At 40.7% G+C, this 22,754-nt stretch overlaps 1 protein-coding gene across 1 annotated transcript in view; it reads left to right on the top strand.

The window, feature by feature from the left end:
- The first annotated feature begins 13,904 nt into the window (after positions 1 to 13,904).
- ap1m3 (adaptor related protein complex 1 subunit mu 3) overlaps positions 13,905 to 22,754 on the top strand; it is a 98,970-nt gene continuing 90,120 nt past the window's right edge. The window contains exon 1 of the mRNA XM_028810855.2: positions 13,905 to 14,107. Coding sequence (XP_028666688.2) covers positions 14,066 to 14,107 — 42 coding nt within the window. The 5' untranslated portion in view covers positions 13,905 to 14,065. The remainder of the gene's footprint in view (positions 14,108 to 22,754) is intronic.

Genomic DNA, 22,754 nt, shown 5'->3' with positions numbered 1-22,754 from the left:
CTATGGTAAAGAAAAAGTCCCAAATGCCCGTGTAACAGATCAGAAACATTCTTCAGGGGGCAGATGTGGAAATGTCAGAGACGACTATCCACAGAAGACATCAATGAAGAGAAATACAGAGGACACACTGCAAGATGCAAACCACTAGTTAACCAGAAAACCAGGATGGTCAGATTACACTTTGTGAAAAAGGAGCCTGCAGAATGCTGGAAAAAGGTTTTGTGGACCGATGAGACAAAGATGAACCTGCATCAGAGTGATGGCAAGAGCAAAGTGTGGAGATGTAAAGGATCTGTCCATGACCCAAAGCAGACCACTTCATCTGTTCAACATGGTGCTAGGGATGTTATGGCTGCCACAGGTCCTGGCACACTGCTCTTCATGATGATGGAATTATTGACGGCAGTGACACAGTGAATTCTGAGGTGAATAGAAACATCTGACCTACTGAAGTTCTAGTAGATGCCTCCAAACTCATTGGACGGCGCTTCATCCTACAATAATGATCCAAACATGCTGCTGAGGCAACACAGGAGTTTATCAAAGCTAAAAAATGGAAAATTTTTGAATGGCTGAATTAGTTACTAGAATCCAATTGAGGAGGCCTTCCATATGCTAAAGAGACGTAAGAGGACGAGCCCCAAATGAAAAAAGCAGGAGCTGATGATTGTTGCATTTAGCGGCATGGCGGAGTTTTCACCAGAGAAGGTCCTCAATACCTGGTGATGTCTATGAATTGCAGACTTCAAGTAGTCATGCAAGGGATGACTACTGGCACCGTCCTGCTCCATTGACAGACTGAGGAGATCTTTCCTCCACCACACTATGTGACTCTTCAATTCCACCCGGGGGGGTAAACGTTAACATTACACAAAGTTATACCTGCATTTTTATCACTCTTTAATTTAATATTGTGTTTTTTTTTTTAATCAGTATGCTGCTGCTGGAGTATGTGAATTTCCCCTTGGGATTAATAAAGTATCTATCTATCTATCTATCTATCTATCTATCTATCTATCTATCTATCTATCTATCTATCTATCTATCTATCTATCTATCTATCTATCTATCTATCTATCTATCTATCTATCTATTATATAGTGCCTTTCATATCTATCTATCTATTATATAGTGCCTTTCATATCTATCTATCTAATGAAATGAAACTATAAATACTACTTCTGAATATGCTTAATAAACTTGGCTAATGCTGTAAATGCAGAGCCAAAATGAAGCTGAATATTTGGCTATTTAAAAATGAACACGTGAACGCATCACTAACACTTTTTAATTTATCTAAACTTCATTCATTCCTTCCAGTGACAGTATGCTGCTGCTGAAGTATGTGAATTTCCCCTTGGGATTAATAAAATATCTATCTATAGAAATAAATATTGTTGTTGTTATTTTGAAATGTGTATAATATCTCCATATTTTACCTTCTTAACAGATTACACTGCTAGAAATTATTTACTTTTTTGTTTTGTGGGATATAAATGTACTTGCACCAAAAGTATGAATCAAATGTTTAAATTTGTGCAAAATGTTTACTTCTAAATGAGGTCAGTATGTGCTGAATAAAGTGTTCGGGGTCAAAGTCTGAACTGCCTGCTTGTAGATTCGGGCAAACATGAAATGACGTAAATGAAAAGTAAAGATAGATAAGCAAACTTTTTGAAACAGTAAAAACTGGAGATTGATATGAGATTGGTGTATGTGTTATGCTTACATTTATTGCTTCATGCCTGCAATATAAAGCTCAGAAATAGTTTCAAAAAGATGAGTTTATTTAACAAAAACATTTATTTCTATAGCATATTTATATACAGTATAAACAATATAGCCCAAAGTGCTTTACAAGATGTCAAAGAAATTTTGTTTTTTTGTTATACTTCATCTGAAAACCTCCAACTATGCAATGCAAATTTCCCAACTAGCTACACTGCTAGACTTCATTACCTGTACACCTCCGACTATAAGTATTACAGCAGGTCAGGTCACTTGCAGAAATTCTCAGATGATTCTGCACTTCGGGAGTGTATGACAAGGGGGGTGAGACAGAGGAAAGGAGTCAGGTGGAAAACTTTGTTTCTTGGTGCAAACAGAATATGCAATAAAGAATAAAAACAGGTTTATAAATTGAGCAGACTGGAAGGTCACAGATCTTTGCACCACTGACAAAAAAGAATACTAAGTATTATTACTAGAGAACTGCAGTTTCCTTAATTATGATTGATGGCACTGATCAGATTTCTAAGTCCTACCACTCCACCACCTGTAAATGTAGGTACGTTATACTTTTTATTTTATTCCATGTATTGAACAATAAATACATAAAAAAGAAAAATAAATAAATAATAAAAAGCATCCTGAAAAAATTAAACTGAATATAACATTTAACATCACGTGTGAGACTTTCTACTTTCTAGTGCAGGGAGTGCCATTGTACTCCTCTGTACCACTACAATACTGGATAGGCTGACCAGCTTTGCCTGTATGCAGTCAGAACGACATACAAATTATTGGCAGGTTTTTATGGAATATGGAAGATTGTGTGAACAATTGAAAACATTAATGCTGCACCTTCAGATTTTACAATATGAAAAATAACACTGGGATGAAGATGTGACTAATTAACACCTGGTTACAGATGCTCCAAAATGTTTGATTACTCTGATTAACTGCTTTTCCAAAAATCAATTATATGATCCCTCCTAAGATGTGGGACAAATATTTAGTTATTCTAAGCAGTGACGTCTTGAAACAATGATAGAGACTTCTGAGTAATGCTCACATTCACCGCAATCATGCTCTAAATTGGTGGCAGTTATATAAAGAATTTGAACCCTATTTTACAATGATGGTCACGAGTGACATTTCTTCAACTGTGTGAAAATAAAATGTGAAATATATGGAAGATAAATAACGAGCAGGGCAATGACCTGATATATATATATATATATATATATGTATATATATATTGTGGATTATGGCCGGCAGCTTACCCCGGCCAATACCCCCAAGCTGCCAGGTGGAGCCCTTCCTGCATTGTGGAGATGCCCCGAATTCCAGCAGGGCATCATGGACCTTGGAGTTTTCCTTCACAGCCCTTCTGGATACCATGGGGGCCACCAGAGGATGCTGCGGGTAGGCTCAAGGACGTGTATTATTCGTATAACCCGGAAGTTCTTCCATGTCACGAGGACGGAAGAAATAAAGTACTTCCGGGCTGAAGAAAAATGAGGAGTTTTAACCTGACCCGGAAATGCTGAATAATCACATGGACTGAGGGATCAGAAGCACTTCCGGGTCATGGACTATAAAGGACTCTGGGAAATCCCAGACAGGGAGCTGAGTCGGGAGGAAGGGTGGCAACGCGTCTGGGAGTGGAGGATTGATTATTGATTGGATTATTGTGTTTATTTATGAGTACTGTGGAGTGGAGTGTGCTTGGTGCACATTATTATAATAATAAAGTCATTATTGGACTTTTATCTGGTGTCTGGCGTCTGGTCCGAGGGTTCAAGGGAACGACAGCACCCCCTATCTGTCACTATATATATATATATATATATATATATATATATATATATATTATATATATATATATATATACAGTGGTGTGAAAAACTTTTTGCCCCCTTCCTGATTTCTTATTCTTTTGCATGTTTGTCACACAAAATGTTTCTGATCATCAAACACATTTAACCATTAGTCAAATATAACACAAGTAAACACAAAATACAGTTTGTAAATGGTGGTTTTTATTATTTAGGGAGAAAAAAAAATCCAAACCTACATGGCCCTGTGTGAAAAAGTAATTGCCCCCTGAACCTAATAACTGGTTGGGCCACCCTTAGCAGCAATAACTGCAATCAAGCGTTTGCGATAACTTGCAATGAGTCTTTTACAGCGCTCTGGAGGAATTTTGGCCCACTCATCTTTGCAAAACTGTTGTAATTCAGCTTTATTTGAGGGTTTTCTAGCATGAACCGCCTTTTTAAGGTCATGCCATAGCATCTCAATTGGATTCAGGTCAGGACTTTGACTAGGCCACTCCAAAGTCTTCATTTTGTTTTTCTTCAGCCATTCAGAGGTGGATTTGCTGGTGTGTTTTGGGTCATTGTCCTGTTACAGCACCCAAGATCGCTTCAGCTTGAGTTGACGAACAGATGGAAGGACATTCTCCTTCAGGATTTTTTGGTAGACAGTAGAATTCATGGTTCCATCTATCACAGCAAGCCTTCCAGGTCCTGAAGCAGCAAAACAACCCCAGACCATCACACTACCACCACCATATTTTACTGTTGGTATGATGTTCTTTTTCTGAAATGCTGTGTTCCTTTTACGCCAGATGTAATGGGACATTTGCCTTCCAAAAAGTTCAACTTTTGACTCATCAGTCCACAAGGTATTTTCCCAAAAGTCTTGGCAATCATTGAGATGTTTCTTAGCAAAATTGAGACGAGCCCTAATGTTCTTTTTGCTTAACAGTGGTTTGCGTCTTGGAAATCTGCCATGCAGGCCGTTTTTGCCCAGTCTCTTTCTTATGGTGGAGTCGTGAACACTGACCTTAATTGAGGCAAGTGAGGCCTGCAGTTCTTTAGACGTTGTCCTGGGGTCTTTTGTGATCTCTCGGATGAGTCGTCTCTGCGCTCTTGGGGTAATTTTGGTCGGCCGGCCACTCCTGGGAAGGTTCACCACTGTTCCATGTTTTTGCCATTTGTGGATAATGGCTCTCACTGTGGTTCGCTGGAGTCCCAAAGCTTTAGAAGTGGCTTTATAACCTTTACCAGACTGATAGATCTCAATTACTTCTGTTCTCATTTGTTCCTGAATTTCTTTGGATCTTGGCATGATGTCTAGCTTTTGAGGTGCTTTTGGTCTACTTCTCTGTGTCAGGCAGCTCCTATTTAAGTGATTTCTTGATTGAAACAGGTGTGGCAGTAATCAGGCCTGGGGGTGGCTACGGAAATTGAACTCAGATGTGATACACCACAGTTAGGTTATTTTTTAACAAGGGGGTAATTACTTTTTCACACAGGGCCACGTAGGTTTGGATTTTTTTTCTCCCTAAATAATAAACACCATCATTTAAAAACTGCATTTTGTGTTTACTTGTGTTATATTTGACTAATGGTTAAATGTATTTGATGATCAGAAACATTTTGTGTGACAAACATGCAAAAGAATAAGAAATCAGGAAGGGGGCAAATAGTTTTTCACACCACTGTATACAGGGGAACCTCGGTTCACGACCATAATTTGTTCCAAACCTCTGGTCGTTAACCAATTTGGTTGTGAACCGAAGCAATTTCCCCCACAGGACTGTATGTAAATACAATTAATCTGTTCCAGACCGTACGAACTGTACGTAAATATATTTTTTTAAAGATTTGTAAGCACAAATATAGTTAATTACACCATAGAATTCATAGTGTAATAGTAAACTAATGTAAAAACATTGAATAACACTGACACAAACACCCAGGCTCACTCTCTCTCAGCAGCACGCGAGCCCCCTCTCTCTCTGTGACATTGCAGCAGTTTGCGCTATAGCCTTACAATCCGATTGCTGTATAAACACTTTTTTTTTTAATGAGTTTTAAGTACAGGGGAAAAAAAAGGAACATTTGAACAAATCCGAACTTTATTTAAAAGCCAACCAAGACAGTAACATTGCAGGAGTTCATGCTAATAGCATTACAACCCGATCGCTGTAAACACTTTTTATAAATGAGTTTTAAGCACAGGGAAAAAAATGAACATTTGAAAAAAGAGAAAAGTAACATTGCAACATTTTCTTCTCACCACTCTTCACTTGCATAGATGCCGTGGTTAACTGTAAAAGCACATGAAATACTGTAGAGTACAGAGTTAATAGGTAAAGCATGCACGTCTGACTGAGAACAATGAACAGGGAGAGGCTGAACATGTGCTTAAATACAGTAATCGGCGCGTACGAACCGAAAGGGAAATTAAATAGAGCGCAAAGACTTCACAGCGAAAGCATGCACATACGTCTGACCGAGAACAATGCAACACGTGCGGAAATCATCGGCTCTCACAAACCGAAAGGGAAACTGGCTTGTTCGTATACCGAGTGTGTGGTCATGAACCGAGGCAAAAGTTTGACGAACTTTTTGGTCGTAAACCGAGTTGTATGTGTACCGAGACGTTCATGAACCGAGGTTCCACTGTATATATATATATATACATATATACACAGTATAAAAGCCAAATACCACTGATTCATTCATCACAAAATCTCCCGAACCATGAGGACTCGGGACTTGAAATTTGGAATGCAGGTTACCTTTGTCCCATAGGTGCTCGCTAAGAAACGGTTTTAAAAATTTCATGGTCTAAACGTGAAATTCCTTATAGTTTTTTAGACCCGTTTTTATGTCTATCCGCTTTTCACGAGAGAAACAGATTTAGATCAGGTTTTTTTCTATAATTTGCTTGAACATTCCATTGATTTTGTGACTTTCTCATCATGCTACGTGTCACAGTTTGCTTGCGGGCCGTGGGGAGGGGGTGGGGCCCTCCTCACTCAGGCATCTGCCTTGGGGCGTAACCTTACCTCCGCTTAGTTAGCGAACGAGAGAACTACATAATGGATTTAGATCTTTTTTTTCTATAATTTGCTTGAACATTCCAGTTGATCTGCGTGGGTTTCCTCCGGGCACTCCGGTTTCCTCCCACAGTCCAAAGACATGCAGGTTAGGTGGATTGGCGATTCTAAATTGGCCCTAGGGTGTGCTTGGTGTGTGGATGTGTTTGTGTGTGTCCTGCGGTGGGTTGGCACCCTGCCCGGGATTGGTTCCTGCCTTGTGCCCTGTGTTGGCTGGGATTGGCTCCAGCAGACCCCCGTGACCCTGTGTTCGGATTCAGCGGGTTGGAAAATGGATGGATGGATTCCAGTTGATTTTGTGACTTCTCTTATTGCGCTAAGAATCATAGTTTGCTTGCAGGAGTGATATATTCGCACTAATCCGAGAGACAGACTGAAGGCCGAGGGGAGAGGGAAGAGTGACATCAGGAGTGGGGAGCTGGGCGGGGTACGCGACACGTGTTTTGCCCTCATTTGGGCTCATCAGGCGTACACATTCTACTGCTCCCCTCTCAGGGATCAAACCTCGGATGTCAGCGTCTCTTTGCATTATTTGACAGTAAACTATGTAACATTCCATGATCTGCTTCTCGCAGCTGAAGAGGGCTCCGTGGTGGATGTTTGCCGAATGGCAGACCAACCACAAGCATTACCTGGTAGGTAACCAGCCACACAATTCAGGTCGGGACTCAGACTACAAATGCAATGAATATATTATATACTGTATATATATATATATATATATATACAGTAATCCCTCCTCCATCGCGGGGGTTGCGTTCCAGAGCCACCCGCGAAATAGGAAAATCCGCGAAGTAGAAACCATATGTTTATATGGTTATTTTTATATTGTCATGCTTGGGTCACAGATTTGCGCAGAAACACAGGAGGTTGTAGAGAGACAGGAACGTTATTCAAACACTGCAAACAAACATTTGTCTCTTTTTCAAAAGTTTAAACTGTGCTCCATGACAAGACAGAGATGACAGTTCTGTCTCACAATTAAAAGAATGCAAACATATCTTCCTCTTCAAAGGAGTGCAAAGCAAGCAGTCAAAAAAAAAATCAATAGGGCTTTTTGGCTTTTAAGTATGCGAAGCACCGCCGGTACAAAGCTGTCGAAGGCGGCAGCTCACACCCCCTCCGTCAGGATCAGAGAGAGAGAGAGAGAGAGAGCCACAGAAAAACAAACAGTCAAAAATCAATACGTGCCCTTTGAGCTTTTAAGTATGCGAAGCTCCATGCAGCATGTCCTTCAGGAAGCAGCTGCACACAGCCCCCCTGCTCACACCCCCCTACGTCAGCGCAAGAGAGAGAGAGAGAGAGAAAGTAAGCTGGGTAGCTTCTCAGCCATCTGCCAATAGCGTTCCTTGTATGAAATCAACTGGGCAAACCAACTGAGGAAGCATGTACCAGAAATTAAAAGACCCATTGTCCGCAGAAACCCGCGAAGCAGCGAAAAATCCGCGATATACATTTAAATATGCTTACATATAAAATCCGCGATGGAGTGAAGCCGCGAAAGGCGAAGCGCGATATAGCGAGGGATCACTGTATATATATATACTGCAGTGGGTTGGCACCCTGCCCAGGATTGGTTCCTGCCTTGTGCCCTGTGTTGGCTGGGATTGGCTTCAACAGACCCCCGTTACCCTGTGTTCGGATTCAGCGGGTTGGAAAATGGATGGATGGATATATATATATATATATATATATATATATATATATATATATCATTGCTCTGCTCATTATTTAGACACACACACACACACACATATATATATATATATATATATATCTCATTATTTACACATATTTACACATATATATATACTGTACAAATATATATATATATATATATATATATATATCCACATTGTGAAAGATCAGCCTTGACACAGTCAGGCACTGACTCCAAATGTCCAAAACACGCACCGTTTATTTTCTTTTCCTTCCTTCAGCCGCCTCCACTCCTCTCTTGCAAGCTCTGTCTACTGCCACCCGACTCTGGCTCCCCGAATGGAGTGAGGAGGCCGCCTTTATCCTGCCCCGGATGTGCTCCGTGATGGTCTTCTGGCAGCACATCCTAGTGTGACAGAAATGCTGCCCTTGCACCCGGACGTACATTGTTCCTGTTCCGGCAGCACGTCCTGGTGTGGCAGAAGTGCTGTTGTCTTTGGCTCAGGAACCCTATCCAGGTATATATATATATATATACATACATGTATATATGATCAAGACATCATGCAGTACCAACATTGATGGATTGAAGGCTTTCACGTGAAGCCTGAAAACCATGAGGACTGATTTAGATTTATGTTAGGTAGAATGCTCAGCGAGGGTTGGGTGGTCTTGTGGCCTCAAAACCCCTGCAGATATTTTTTTTTTCTCCAGCCCCTGGAGTTTTTTTTTTTTTTTTCCCTGTCCTCCCGGCCATCAGACCTTACTTTATTCTTTGTTATTTAGTATTGCCTAATCTTATTTTTATATTTCTATTTTTTTTATAAACTTTTCTTTCTTCATTCTGTAAAGCACTTTGAGCTACATTATTTGTAGGAAAATGTGCTCTAGAGATAAATGTTGTTGTTAATGCTGCAGTTCCCAGACCAAGTTTTTTTTTTTTTTTTTACAGGAGGCCATTGGTGAGAAGCACTACGAGAAACTTGATATTTCAGACAATCTCAACTTTGGAGCCATACGTGTAAAGTGGTCTGAGAGCTGAATGAGGCTTCCAGAAATCAACAATCATCTCCGTGGAATTCTCCACATCTAGACACCAGATTGTCAGATGTTTAACTTCTTTTCTGTATGCTAACTCGTTGTTGTTGCTAATGTGGATCACCACAGTTGTATTCTCAGTAAACTTGCGTATGCAACTAAAAGAAGACCTGGGGGCAATGTTCCCTCTAAGGAGTAGCATATAGTGAGCAAAAAACATTGTTTATGAGCGACATTTTGTTTAAGCCAAAAATTTATGAGCACCAACTCCGACGGTCGGAGTGAGCGAGCGTGCGATAAGTACGAGCGACGCCGTCGGAATGAGCGATCGTGCGGGAAGTATGAGCGACGCTCTGAATTCGTGTGAGCGATCGCTCACGCTCTTAGCTTAGAGGGAACATTGCCTGGGGGTATTTTTCGTACGTGGATTACTCGTTTAGCCAGATGTAATTGTTGACGATTTGGCCTGATCCTGGATCTGTCGGTTTTTCGAAACTCTTGCTGGATGTGTTGACATACCAACACATCCTAATCCTCAAACCTGCTCGGAGCAGGCTTGTTCTACGTAAACAAGGATTAGCTCACACACTTAATCAGTGTCTGTGCGTGGAATTCATTTAGTCATGACTTCGCTGTAAATGAGCGACCAATTGATATCGGTGCGCAAATTATAAGAAGAGAATTTCATATAGAGAGGGTTTTGAGCAATTGGAAAAATCCTTTATTGCTCCCGGAGGAAATTCTTTTCGAAAGATACCGCTTTAGCCGAGGTGGAATATTGTACCTCAAAAATTTATTAGGAACTTATGTTCGAAGTCAAACTCGGCGAAGTCAGGCTCTCACAACCACACAGACAGTAGGCATTGCTTTGAGGTTTTTTGCAAGCTGCACTTTTTTTTATATACTGTACTGTAGGCGATGCGGAAAATCTATCTAAAAGTGCAGTTTGCCAGGCAATTCGTAAAGTCTGTTTGGCGCTGAAATATTTCCTTCGGGTTTTCATAGTGTTTCCTAGACACCTGCGTGTGCAGACAAAAGGGGCGTTTCATGCCATTGCAGGTAGGCAACACAGGCAAAAACACCCACAGTTCAATAAAGAATCTCACAATCAGCCTAACATTCTCATTACCCAGGATTTCCAAATGTGATTGGGGCACATGGGACTGATCAGAGTGGAGTTTGATTTGGAAAATGTACCTCTCCTCCTGATGAATAATCAGACACAGTGTCTTCATCAAATATTTGACCTTCGTCAATATCTCGTTGGTCAGACACAGGTTCTAGGGATATGACATTCCCTGCAACTGACCCAACAAAAAAAGAGGGCTATATGGAACATACCTATGGCACACATGGAGGACAAATATATGCAGTGAGCATCCTTTACCTGAAATGAAGTGACCACTGCATCCTGCCACTGGTTCTGAGGAGGAGCTCCCCCCTGGAATGCCCACAGAAACAGGTTGATGAGCATTTTGCTGGAGAGCCAACTGTTCTGCAGGGGTTAGGTCAGGACCGCGTGGACCTCCAGCTGTTTTTTGCTTGTCTGCCTTCTTATTATCTTTAAAATTAATGTTCTTTACATTACTGTATATATGATTCTTTATGTCAACAATTCTTTAAATAGTTTTATACCAATATTTACCAGTTTGAAGTATATTCTTGTACTTCACTTTAACCTGTTCCCGTGTTCTCCTTGTGTTCATGTTTGATCTGGAATTATGACATATTAAATAATAATTAATCTGACACATAGGAAATGAAACGCTGCTTTCAGTAAGTACAATGCACAAGCATTTAATTTGCCAGCCACTTTTTGCCAGCCGTCTTTTCTGGTTTGGGCTGCTTTTGCAGTGTTACCCCTTGTGCATATTAAATATTGAAATTCTTCATGTCCTTCGAATAAAAGGTCTTGCTCCATTTGTGTGAAAAAAAATGCGCCCGTTCTTTCGTCATTTTGTTACAGCCTATCAAAGGCTCGCTAATCATGTTTTCTAGACTCAATATATATGGGCTTTTCACTCAGCGCGGGCGCGCGCATTCATCTCAGATGATTAGATCCAGCTAGACTAATCTACCACACGGCTGTGTTTGAAAAACTGACTTATTCCGGATGAGTGTCACCGGCATTAACTCATCCAAGATGAGGCATCTGATCTCGGATGATTTAAGCGACGTACGGAAAATACCCGGGGGGTCCTAATAAATTTTTGAGGTACAATATTCCCCTTCGGCTAAAGCGGTATCTTTCGAAAAGAATTTCCTCTGGGAGCAATAAAGGATCTTGCCAATCACGCAAAACCCTCTCTATATGAAATTCTCTTCTTATAATTTGTGTACCGATATCAATTGGTCGCTCATTCATGAACGGCGAAGTCATGACTGAATGAATTCCACGCACGGACACTGATTAAGTGTGTTAGCTAATCCTTGTTTACATTGAACAAACCTGCTCCCAGCAGGTTTGAGGATTTGGATGTGTTGCTATGTCAACACATCCAGCAAGTAATTGGACAGTTGACTCAAAGGCTATTTCATGGGCAGGTGTGATCAAGTCCGTCATTATGTCACATCAATTAAGCAGATAAAAGGCCTGGAGTTGATTTGAGGTGTGGTGCTTGCATGTGGAAGATTTTGCTGTGAACAGACAACATGCGGTCAAAGGAGCTCTCCATGCAGGTGAAAGAAGCCATCCTCAAGCTGCGAAAACAGAAAAAACCCATCCGAGAAATTGCTACAATATTACGAGTGGCAAAGTCTACAGTTTGGTACTTCCTGAGAAAGAAAGCAAGCACTGGTGAACTCCGCAACGCAAAAAGACCTGGACGTCCATGGAAGACAACAGTGGTGGATGATCGCAGAATCATTTCCATGGTGAAGAGAAACCCCTTCACAACAGCCAACCAAGTGAACAACACTCTCCAGGGGGTAGGCGGGCATATCGATATCCAAGTCTACCATAAAGAGAAGACTGCATGAAAGTAAATACAGAGGGTGCACTGCAAGGTGCAAGCCACTCATAAGCCTCAAGAATAGAAAGGCTAGATTGGACTTTGCTAAAGAACATCTATAAAAGCCAGCACAGTTCTGGAAAAGCATTCTTTGGACAGATGAAACCAAGATCAACCTCTACCAGAATGATGGCAAGAAAAAAGTATGGAGAAGGCGTGGAACAGCTCATTATCAAAGCATAGCACATCATCTGTAAAACACGGTGGAGGGAGGCAGTGTGATGGCTTGGGCGTGCATGGCTGCCAGTGGCACTGGGACACTCGTGTTTATTGATGATGTGACACAGGACAGAAGCAGCCGAATGAATTCTGAGGTGTTCAGAGACATACTGTCTGCTCAAATCCAGCTAAATACAGCAGTCAAATTGATTCATGATACAGATGGACAATGACCCAAAACAGACAGCCAAAGCAACCCAGGAGTTTATTAAAGCAAAGAAATGGAAAATTCTTGAATGGCCAAGTCAGTCACCTGATCTTAACCCAACTGAGCAGGCATTTCACTTGTTGAAGACTAAACTTCAGACAGAAAGGCCCACAAACAAACAGCAACTGAAAGCCGCTGCAGTAAAGGCCTGGCAGAGCATTAAAAAGGAGGAAACTCAACATCTGGTGATGTCCAGGAGTTCAAGACTTCAGGCTGTCATTGCCAGCAAAGGGTTTTCAACCAAGTATTAGAAATGAACATTTGATTTCCAGTAATTTAATTTGTCCAATTACTTTTGAGCCCCTGAAATGAAGGGATTGTGTTAAAAAAATGCTTTAGTTGCCTCACATTTTTATGCAATCGTTTTGTTCACCCCACTGAATTAAAGCTGAAAGTCTGCACTTCAACCGCATCCGAGTTTCATTTAAAATTCATTGTGGTAATGTACAGAACCAAAATTAGAAAAAAAGTTGTCTCTGTCCAAATATTTATGGACCTAACTATCTAGTTAAACACCAACTACCATTATCAGCAAGGGCTGAATTCTAATTAGGACATGGGCTGGAATGAAAACCAGCAGCCACTGCAGCCCTCCAGGACCGTGATTGAGGACCATTGTAGTCTTTTTAGTTAGCCAATGAAAGGTGTCATTTTGCTGGACTTCTCACTACAACAAAAAACCTGTACATTCATAAATTTGATTATTGTTATCACCATCACCCTATCGATTAATTGGTTTTTTATTTTTTCTGAAATCTGCTGTTCTGCAATACTGGTTTCATGTGGACTCCATCTCCCCAGTCAGCAGCAAATTAAAAAGGCGGCTGTGGACGGGACGCCAAAGCACTGAAGTCCGCCCTCGTGTCCTCCGAGTCATTTTGGAGAAGTCGCCTTTGTAATGTCAGAGGTAGCTGGAGTGTGACACGTATCATCACGCAAAACACCACCTTAAAATGTATGATGATAAACAGAAAAAAGCAGAACAACATGGAATTATTCAAATATTCAAAGAAGCGCATCCTGCGGTCACTCTCTTCACTACAGACAATGCCAAAGCCTTAAAGAATCCCCTTTTCTGTATGCTAATTTAAGGCAGTTTGACAGGTTTGTGACGCCAAAAAAAAAAACCCGGAAGCAAGTCTGAAAGTAAGAGAGAAGGGGGAGGAGATCCGAGACACTCCATGTAGTCAAATATATTAAAAAACCCAAAAAAAGAAAAGCAATGCTACAAACCCCGAAGTTGGGCGTTTTCTTTTAAACGGGTACTCGTACTCTCTGACCTCAACCTGGAAGATGTCGGCGTCCGCAATCTTCGTGCTGGACGTTAGAGGGAAGGTAAGTTGGAAGAGGTACACCGAGGAGGGCTGCAGGCGCCGGTACCGCCGCGTACGGAGAGCACCTGCGTCTTCCTCCGCCTCGGGCCGCGACAGGTGTATGCGCGCGCGCGGCATGGTGAACTGGGGCGCGCCGTGGAGGGGAGACCGAGAAAGTAAAGGCGCGTCAGCTGCTGGCTAAGCGAGCTTCACAACGTCAGTGACGCCCCAATAAAGTAGCGCGCAGGGAGACAAAAGATCGCAGCGGACACAATGGCAGAGGGTGAGGTCACCTCTAGGTAACTTTCAATGAGAGGCAAAGAAAGTTTAGACTTTAGGGGTTGGTTTTTATTAAGTACGCGTGGCAAGTGCCACAGTTTCGGAACTTTGGGGTCAACTAGCGTAACACACAACACGCGATTTCTTCCTTATTAGTGAATGTTCAGGTAACGTGGCACCGGCGCGTGTCGTCATAGCCGTGCTGCTCCGCTACAGCTGTCGCGCAGTCGCGCCTCTGCGCAGATCGAAACTCGGGAGGAAAGAATGGAAGTGAGCAGTGCTGCCAATCACTCTTACGTTTTTGGAAAAACAGATCATGTCACCCAGTAAGCACAGACATGTTTAATAAGGGATACAAGGAATTTTTTTAAATTAAACACAACACTAGCAGATGTCTGCAAAATAAATCTAAGTGTCAAAAAAACGTTTTCATATTCCTGATAAGCAGGAAATGTCAAATTCAAGCTTGGGAGCAGAACGTTCAACAGGATGCGCCCTCACTCAAATCAAGAACTTAAAATTTTTCTGTTTGTAAAAATAATAATAATAATAATACATTTTATTTTAGTTTTTCAGTTTCTCACAACATCATTTATAGCAGGGGTTCTGAACGTCGGCCCCGGCGACCCCCTGTGACTGCGGGTTATGATTATTACCACGCTTCTTTTAACTTCACCTGTTTGTTGTCGGGTACAAATCTTGAAATTGTCCAAATGACTTGAAATTTTGCACACTTACTGATACATATACATATATACATATATATACATATCTACATATACAGATATCTACATATAGCAAAATACCCGCGCTTCGCAGCGGAGAAGTAGTGTGTTAAAGAGGTTATGTAACTATATATATACATAAACATATATACATATATATACATATACACATATCTACATATACATATATATACATATACACATCCACATATACATATATATATTAGGCGGAGTGGTGGCTCTGAGGCTAAGGATCTGCGCTGGTATTCCGAAGGTTGCCGGTTCGAATCCCCGTCACTGCCAAAAGAGATCCTGCTCTGCTGGGCCCTTGAGCAAGGCCCTTAACCTGTAATTGCTCCAGGGGCGCTGTACAATGGCTGACCCTGCACTCTGACCCCAAGGGGTATGCGAAAACTACCAAATTCCTAATACAAGAAATTGTATAAGGCGAAACAAAGAACAAAAAAAAAATATATACATATACAAATTTACATATCTACATATATATATATATAGATATAAATATAGACATACATATATACATACATACATTTACATATATATATATGTATATATACATATCTACTTATTGGCTCCTGTATTTAGGATATAGCGGGTTGGATAATGGATGGATTTCATTTTTTGGCCCGTTTTCGTTTTTTTTCTTTCTTCAGTAATATTTCAGCAAACCCGGAGCTTGTCGGTTCAAATCCTGGTACTGACACCACTGTGTGACCCTGAGGAAGTCACTTCACCTGCCTGTGCTGCAAAAAACAAAAGTAATGTAACAAATTGTACCTCAGATGTTGTAAGTTGGTGGAATAAAGGCATAAGTAAAATAGGTAAATATGTATTATACAAATAGGAACTATTCATTTATTTTCAGTTAAGTCATCTGCAGCAAACTTTTATAAATGAGGGTTTCTGATTTTTAGATAGTCAAAACTGTTTGTTCTTCATTGACGTTTTCTCTTGGAGAGCTTTTTTCATTTCATTGAAAATGAAAGCAGCAGCTGCCAAAATATGTAGCTTTCTTATTAATTTTTCAACATTGTGTAAAATAAATGTATAAAGTAACATAAAAGGTTTAAATACTGGTTATCCTTTTACAGTAAAATATTACTAAAGAGATACAAAAAAAGTAAAATGGATATGTTCTTTTTCTTTAAGGAGATTAAATATCACTGAAGAAAGAAAAAAAAAAATTAAACAGCCAAATGGGGCTATGCATACGAACTTAAAAGGTTTAAATAAAACAGAAATATATATTTTATTTTTACTTGCTTAACTTGTGGAGGGTGTATCCTGTAGCAAAGCCCTAACTTTTTTCGTGAAAGCCCATTTCAGTCAATAAGTCTTAAAAAAAGGTGTAAAGATATTGACAATAAGCTACGCAAACCCAGGAAGACATGGAATCGTTTAAATCAAGTATCATTACATCTTCCTTTCTTAAAGAGAAGTAAGGCAGTACTTATAAGCTTACATATTTATATATAGACATACATATATATATATATATATCTATATCTATATCCGAAGCCGTGCAAGCACACTCTTGAGAATGCAACATATAATTGTACAGAAGAAAAGCAATCTTGCCTGAAATGAATGGCAACCTTTTGTAGGTCTATGAACTTAATTTAAACTTTAGGTTTACATGGTGCTTTCTTTGCGAAGTACCTGCACTCATGAATATGTCTGTATGTGTCAGTCGGTCAAATCCACGCGCTTCGCACCGGCGAAGTACCGCTTTTAAATTTTTATTAAGAAGAAAACAAAACCTTTTTAAATTGAGGGAAAATATACTAATAACAGTTTGTTAAGGATCTGTTTTTTTGTGAAGCTGCCTTCACTCGAGTGATCACTTCGACCTGACTTGGTGGCCTAGTAGGTAACCACCCATACAATCAGATTGTGATTCAGACTACGAATGCCATGAATGTAATTACCCCGATCTACATGCTGTCAAATGAACAAACCACACGCCGTGGCGCAACGTTAGGTGCTTTGCCTCTAGCGCTGACGTCCGAGGTTCAATTCCCGAGAGGGAGTGCAGTGAGTGTGTACGCCTGATGAGCCCAGAATTAGGGCGAAACACGTGTCGTGTACTCTTTGCATTATTTGACAGTAAAACTGTTTTCAACCATATATATATATATATATATATATATATATATATATTAGTTGTTCTAACTATCTTCTGTTTTTAATTGGAATCTTGGACTAATTAAGTGAACTGTTATTGCCCAGATGTGTTTTGGAAACAATATAGAAATTACAAAACTTTTGGAAAATTAAATATAGAAAATGTACTAAGCTTTTTAACTATATTTTCATCTTGATGTTCATTCTGTTTTCCCAGGTGTTCTAATTGTTTAATGTATCCATTGTTTTGTAATTAGTGGGTCTGATGCTAAAGTAGTCGCAGCCTTTCATGTTTCAGAGTTGTTTGCCTGGCTGTCTGCTCTGCTTGTTTTTAATTGTCATTATTAAGATTCAATGAAGAGAGCAAACTACACAGAGAAAGGGTATAATATAGTGAACGCAACAAAAGTGAGTTAAGCATTTAAATCTATAGCAAACATGGAAATATTTCTAAATGTTGTGATAATTGCCCGGAGACCACATCTTTATCCACAATACCTTTATTTGTCTTCCACACAACACACAAGTCAGTCCCGCACAAGTCCCACAGTGCATCTAGCCCCAGTCTCCCTTCTCCTGGGCCTTCTCTCGCCTTGTCCCTGGGCCACCTGTACACTCTCTCCAGGAGCTTCGTCCTGCTCCTGCTCCCGACTCCAGCTCATTGATTGGAGGGAGGCAGCCCCTCTTATCCTTACCCGGATGAGCTCCAGCTGCTCTCCATGACGTCACGTCCTGGTGTGGCGGAAGCGTCAGGAGAGCACCCAGAAGCACTCCGGGTGACCCTGGAAGGATCGTCCTCCATTGGTGTGGCGGAAGTAAATAAGTCCCGGGCTCCATGAGGCTCGGGGCGCCCCCTGGCGGTGACCTGAGGCCCCAACGGTCTTGAGCCTCCTTGCTCTCCTTCCGTGGGCCTCTTCTGCTCCAGGGTGGTTGCCCCCTCGTGGCCCAGAGGACAAATATGCCCCCACCTAGTCCTTCCAGGCGTCCCGGCCGGGTCTGACACCCAGCCATGTACGACAATGTCTTATCTCTCTACCTCTATACTTATAAAAGAAAATCTTGAGACGAGACTAAATTTTTTCAAGTCCCGCGAGATTTTGGCCATGAGATTTTTTTCAAGTCCCGCCCTCCTCTCAACCATATTCAACCACGCCCACAGTCCTCTCACCTCTCATTCGTGTGAATGCTTTTGTCAGACTCAGTTCCTGCGCTCTCAGCTCTTATAAATTTTTACGTTTTCCACACTATAAGTTCCCAATAAAAGAAGACTTATTCTGTCCGAATCTTATTGAAGAATTTGATCCCGAAGGATTATCAACAGAAGAAATGAGTACATGGGCAATCCTAGCAACGAGAAACAATGAAGTCAAACGAATTAACGTGAAAATTGTCAATCGGTTACACAGCCATGACATGTAAAATTTTAACAGGTGACAAGAAAGGTAATGTAGTACATCTTCCGTGGGTAACATTAGACACCAAAGGAGATCTTGATATGCCATTCGTATTAAAACGTTTACAGTTTCCCATTAGAATAGCTTTTGCTGTGACAATTAACAAATCACAGAGACAGACATTTGAAAAAGTTCGGTTTATTTATTAGAGAGAAAGAAACTATATTTACTCACGGGCAATTTATACAGTATACGGAATCAAAATTCAATGCGATATTGACAAAAAGTTAATTCAAAAAATTGTTTTACGGTAAAAGTCTAAGTTTAAAAAGTATTTGCGTGTTAATTTCAAAGCCAAAAAGAACGAAAACATATAATGCAACGAGTACCTCTAACACAACGTGCAACATAATTTTCTGTGGTTATGGTTAATTACTTGCTGTAATGTAAAATAGTTAGTTGTTTTATGCATATGTAAGAAATCCCATGAAAATAACAAGCGAGCAGGCGGCAGAGCCCCCTAGTAATAAATGTAAAAATCATGCCTCTGTGCTTTCTTAATGTAGCATAAGAGAAAAGAAAAACCAGCTAGTTAATTGAGATCAGTGTTATCAATTGTCACTGATTATGAATCTGGTTGAAGCAAAAACCTGAAGCCACAGTGGGCCCCCAGGACCGACTTTGAGAACCCCTGGTTTATGGCACCGTCCTTCTTTCGGTGGTTTCCAAGTGTAGCAGTTGATATTGTAGCGAACTCTATGTCAGGTTCAAAAAGGAAGAAATACAAATATGGATCAGAGAAGAGTTTACTGCAACAAGAGAAAAATAAAACAGGATTGTATCAGCCAAACTTGAACTTGAACTATTTACAGTTTCCTATAAATCTGTCATTGTTTTAAGACGCCGTTAATCAGTACCAAAAAAAAAAAAAGAGAAAGATGCCGACTTCGTAAGTCAACAACACCTTCCTTCTCGAACCTTCTCCTATTAGGCCCCCCTCCCCCCAAAAAAACTCTACCTCCGTCCCCTTCATTCCGGGTCCCGCCCTCTCTCAGCATCAAGCCGACTCCCGCTGTCAGTCCCCCGCACTCCCTCAATCGAGCCCAACAGTTACTCCCAAGGACCTTCAACCTGGCCGGGACGTTACAATATTTTTATTTGCTATCAGCATGTGACTGACAGACATTGAGGCGTCTGCACTATGCAGGATGTGACGTCAAGGCACATGTCACCAATCACAATTGGCAAGTTAATTTGCTTAGGCACAGACTAGTTTGAGATGCGCAGAGTTGATATGTTTTTGTTAAGATGTATGAAGCAATAAATTTATGTACACAAGAAACTGTAGTTCATTAATTGTGCTAAAAGAAATGTGAGATTGTGATGAAAAAGTAGGGTGAAATGACACCTTTTATTGGCTAACTAAAAAGATTACAAATGAAGGGGCTTTAGCTGCCTTGAAAGCTTGCATTTGTAATCAATTTAGTTAGCCAATAAAAGGTGTCATTTCACCCAACTTTTTCCTGTATCAATCTATGGCTAACACGGTACAACACTGTACTGCTATGAAAAAACATAGAAATATAGGAACAGAAGAAATATTGATCTAGATCAGGGGTCCTCAATCACAGTCCTGGAGGGCCGCAGTGGCTGCAGGTTTTTGTTCTAACCCGCTTGCTTAATTAGAAAGCAATTCTTGCCAATAATTTAATTTCATGGCTTGTTAGTGCTTTAACTCTGCTATGTCAGGTCATTCTCATATCCTAGATTTTCTTCCTTTTTCTAAGATAGATAGATAGATAGATACTTTATTAATCCCAATGTGAAATTCACATAAGGACATCATCCAAAGGATATGAAGCCTAAAATGGAGGAGTAATTCTCAGTCCTTCACTTTTTTCTCTTCACTTTCCTTCCAAGTATTTAATTAAATCCAATAGTGCATAATAAATACACACAGGTGTAAATGGTAACAAGCTAAATGGATACATGCTGGTCTCTTTTGTCATTTGCATGTTATTAATTAGGAGCAATTAAAAACCAATTAAAAACCAAGAATACAGCTGTTTAAGACTAAAATAAGCAATAAGGGTTCATAATCTTAATGAGCGAGACAACTAAAGTGAAGCAGAAGTGTGACTTGAGCAATAAGTGCTTCTTATTAACTCTTTGAGGGCTGAATATTTTTTCCAAAAAACCAACCGAAACCAACATACTGTAAAACGTCTTTTGCTGCATGCTGTGGCTGCTAGTTTGCCAAGAATGAGTGGCAGGCTTGTTGCCAGGCTGTCTTCACATGGCTGGGACTGCAGCAACGGCGGCCACGGTCACAGTACATTACAATTTGGTTTCTAGCTCTTATCATTGTTAAGTGGCAGTTCACCCTGGCAAACATTGTCAGTACCATGACTAGCTGGGGACCGATCAGCTGAAGCTGGAACCTCACATTCAATTTCGATCACTTGTATCAAAATCTGACAAGTCATAGTCCAGTTCAGAGATAATAGACACAACGTGGTCCACGGAGTATTTTGCTTTTCGCATTCGCTTTGATCTCTTGCCAGATGTCAGTGCCATTTTTGCCGTTGTGTGCGCCTTGCTACTCACGTGAGCGCAGGGAATCTCGGTCAAATCTAGCATTCCTTCTAGCAATGAGAGTTCAATGTAACAGTTGGTTTTGTCACAGTTTACAGTTGACTACCATCGTCAACTCCTCCTTTTGACAAAAGTCGACATCAGCCCTGAAAGAGTTAAGCAACTGGGTTGGAACAAAAACCTGCAGCCACTGCGGCCCTCCAGGACGGTGATTGAGGACCTCTGATCTAGATGGAAAAACTTTGGGGTAGTAACATTGGAAATGAGGATCAACATAAACAAAATCTTTGTAGTAGACCTTAAATAAATACTTTTAAACAGGAAATCTCGTGCAGTCTTTAGCTATTTTGTTAAGTACAGCCTAATTGAATGAAATTACACAGATTGTGTATCCAGGGCCATGTTAACGGCATTATAGGCACCCTGGGCAAAGCAGTGCACTGGGACCCCTACCTGCACAAGCACTCAGCAAGTCACAGCATACGCAGATTAGCATGTGTTCGTGGGGTCCCTCCGGGTAACTGCCCAATGTGCCCATGTGTTAAGACGGCCAGGTGTGTATCAGACCGCAAAGGAGAGTCTGACGGAGTATTTAAGTGGTGTCAGCTGGTTTTCATTTTTGCTCTTTCTTAATTAGTAAACCTATATAACTTTAACTCTTTGAGGGCTGAATATTTTTTCTCGAAAAAAACATAGTTTCTGAAAAGCAATGGTTTCACACAGAAATCAACATAAAACGTCTGTTGCAGCATGCTGTGGCTGCCAGTTTGCCAAGAATATGCAGCAGGCCTGCGGCCAGGCCGTCTTTGCATGGCTGGGACATGGTCGCAGTACATCGAAATCTGGTTTGTACCTCTTATCATTGTTAAGTGGCAGTCCTCCCTGTCGAACATTGTCAGTACAACGATTAGCTGGGGACCAGTCTGCTGAAGCTGGAACCTCACATTTGTTTTTAATCACTTGTATCAAAATTTGAGTCTGACAAGTCATAGTCCAGTTAAGAGATAATAGGCAAAATGTCGTCCACGGAGTATTTTGCTTGACGCATTCGCTTTGATTTCTCGCCAGAAGTTACTGCCATTTTTGCCGTCGTTTGTGCCATGCTACTCATGCGAGCGCAGGAAATCTCGGTCAAACCAATGAATCTAACTTTCCTTCTAGTAACAAGAGTCCAACTAAAACATAACGGTTGGTTTTGTCACAGTTTACAGTCGATTACCATCGTCAACTCCTCCTTTTGACAAAAGTCGACATCAGCCCTGAAAAAGTTAATGGCCGTGCCTTATAAGATTCAGCCTCCTTAATTGTTACTTTCTTGCCTTAATGAACAACAAGCAACCTGCGAGAAGATGCAAATTGAATCAACAGATGAACTGCAAAATCTGTATTTGCGAACTTGGCTGTTGGTAGACCATTACTTTTGGTTGCAACTGGTTTTTTAATTAGAAGCCAATTCTTGCTGTTAATAAAATGTTCTGTACTTCTCTTTACGTGTTAGTGGGGTCATTCTCCCAGGAGTGTTAATTTTCTT

The sequence above is a fragment of the Erpetoichthys calabaricus genome, chromosome 10 (assembly GCF_900747795.2).
Source record: "Erpetoichthys calabaricus chromosome 10, fErpCal1.3, whole genome shotgun sequence".
NCBI classification, from domain to species: domain Eukaryota; kingdom Metazoa; phylum Chordata; class Cladistia; order Polypteriformes; family Polypteridae; genus Erpetoichthys; species Erpetoichthys calabaricus.
This window is presented reverse-complemented; position numbering and strand designations above follow the sequence as displayed.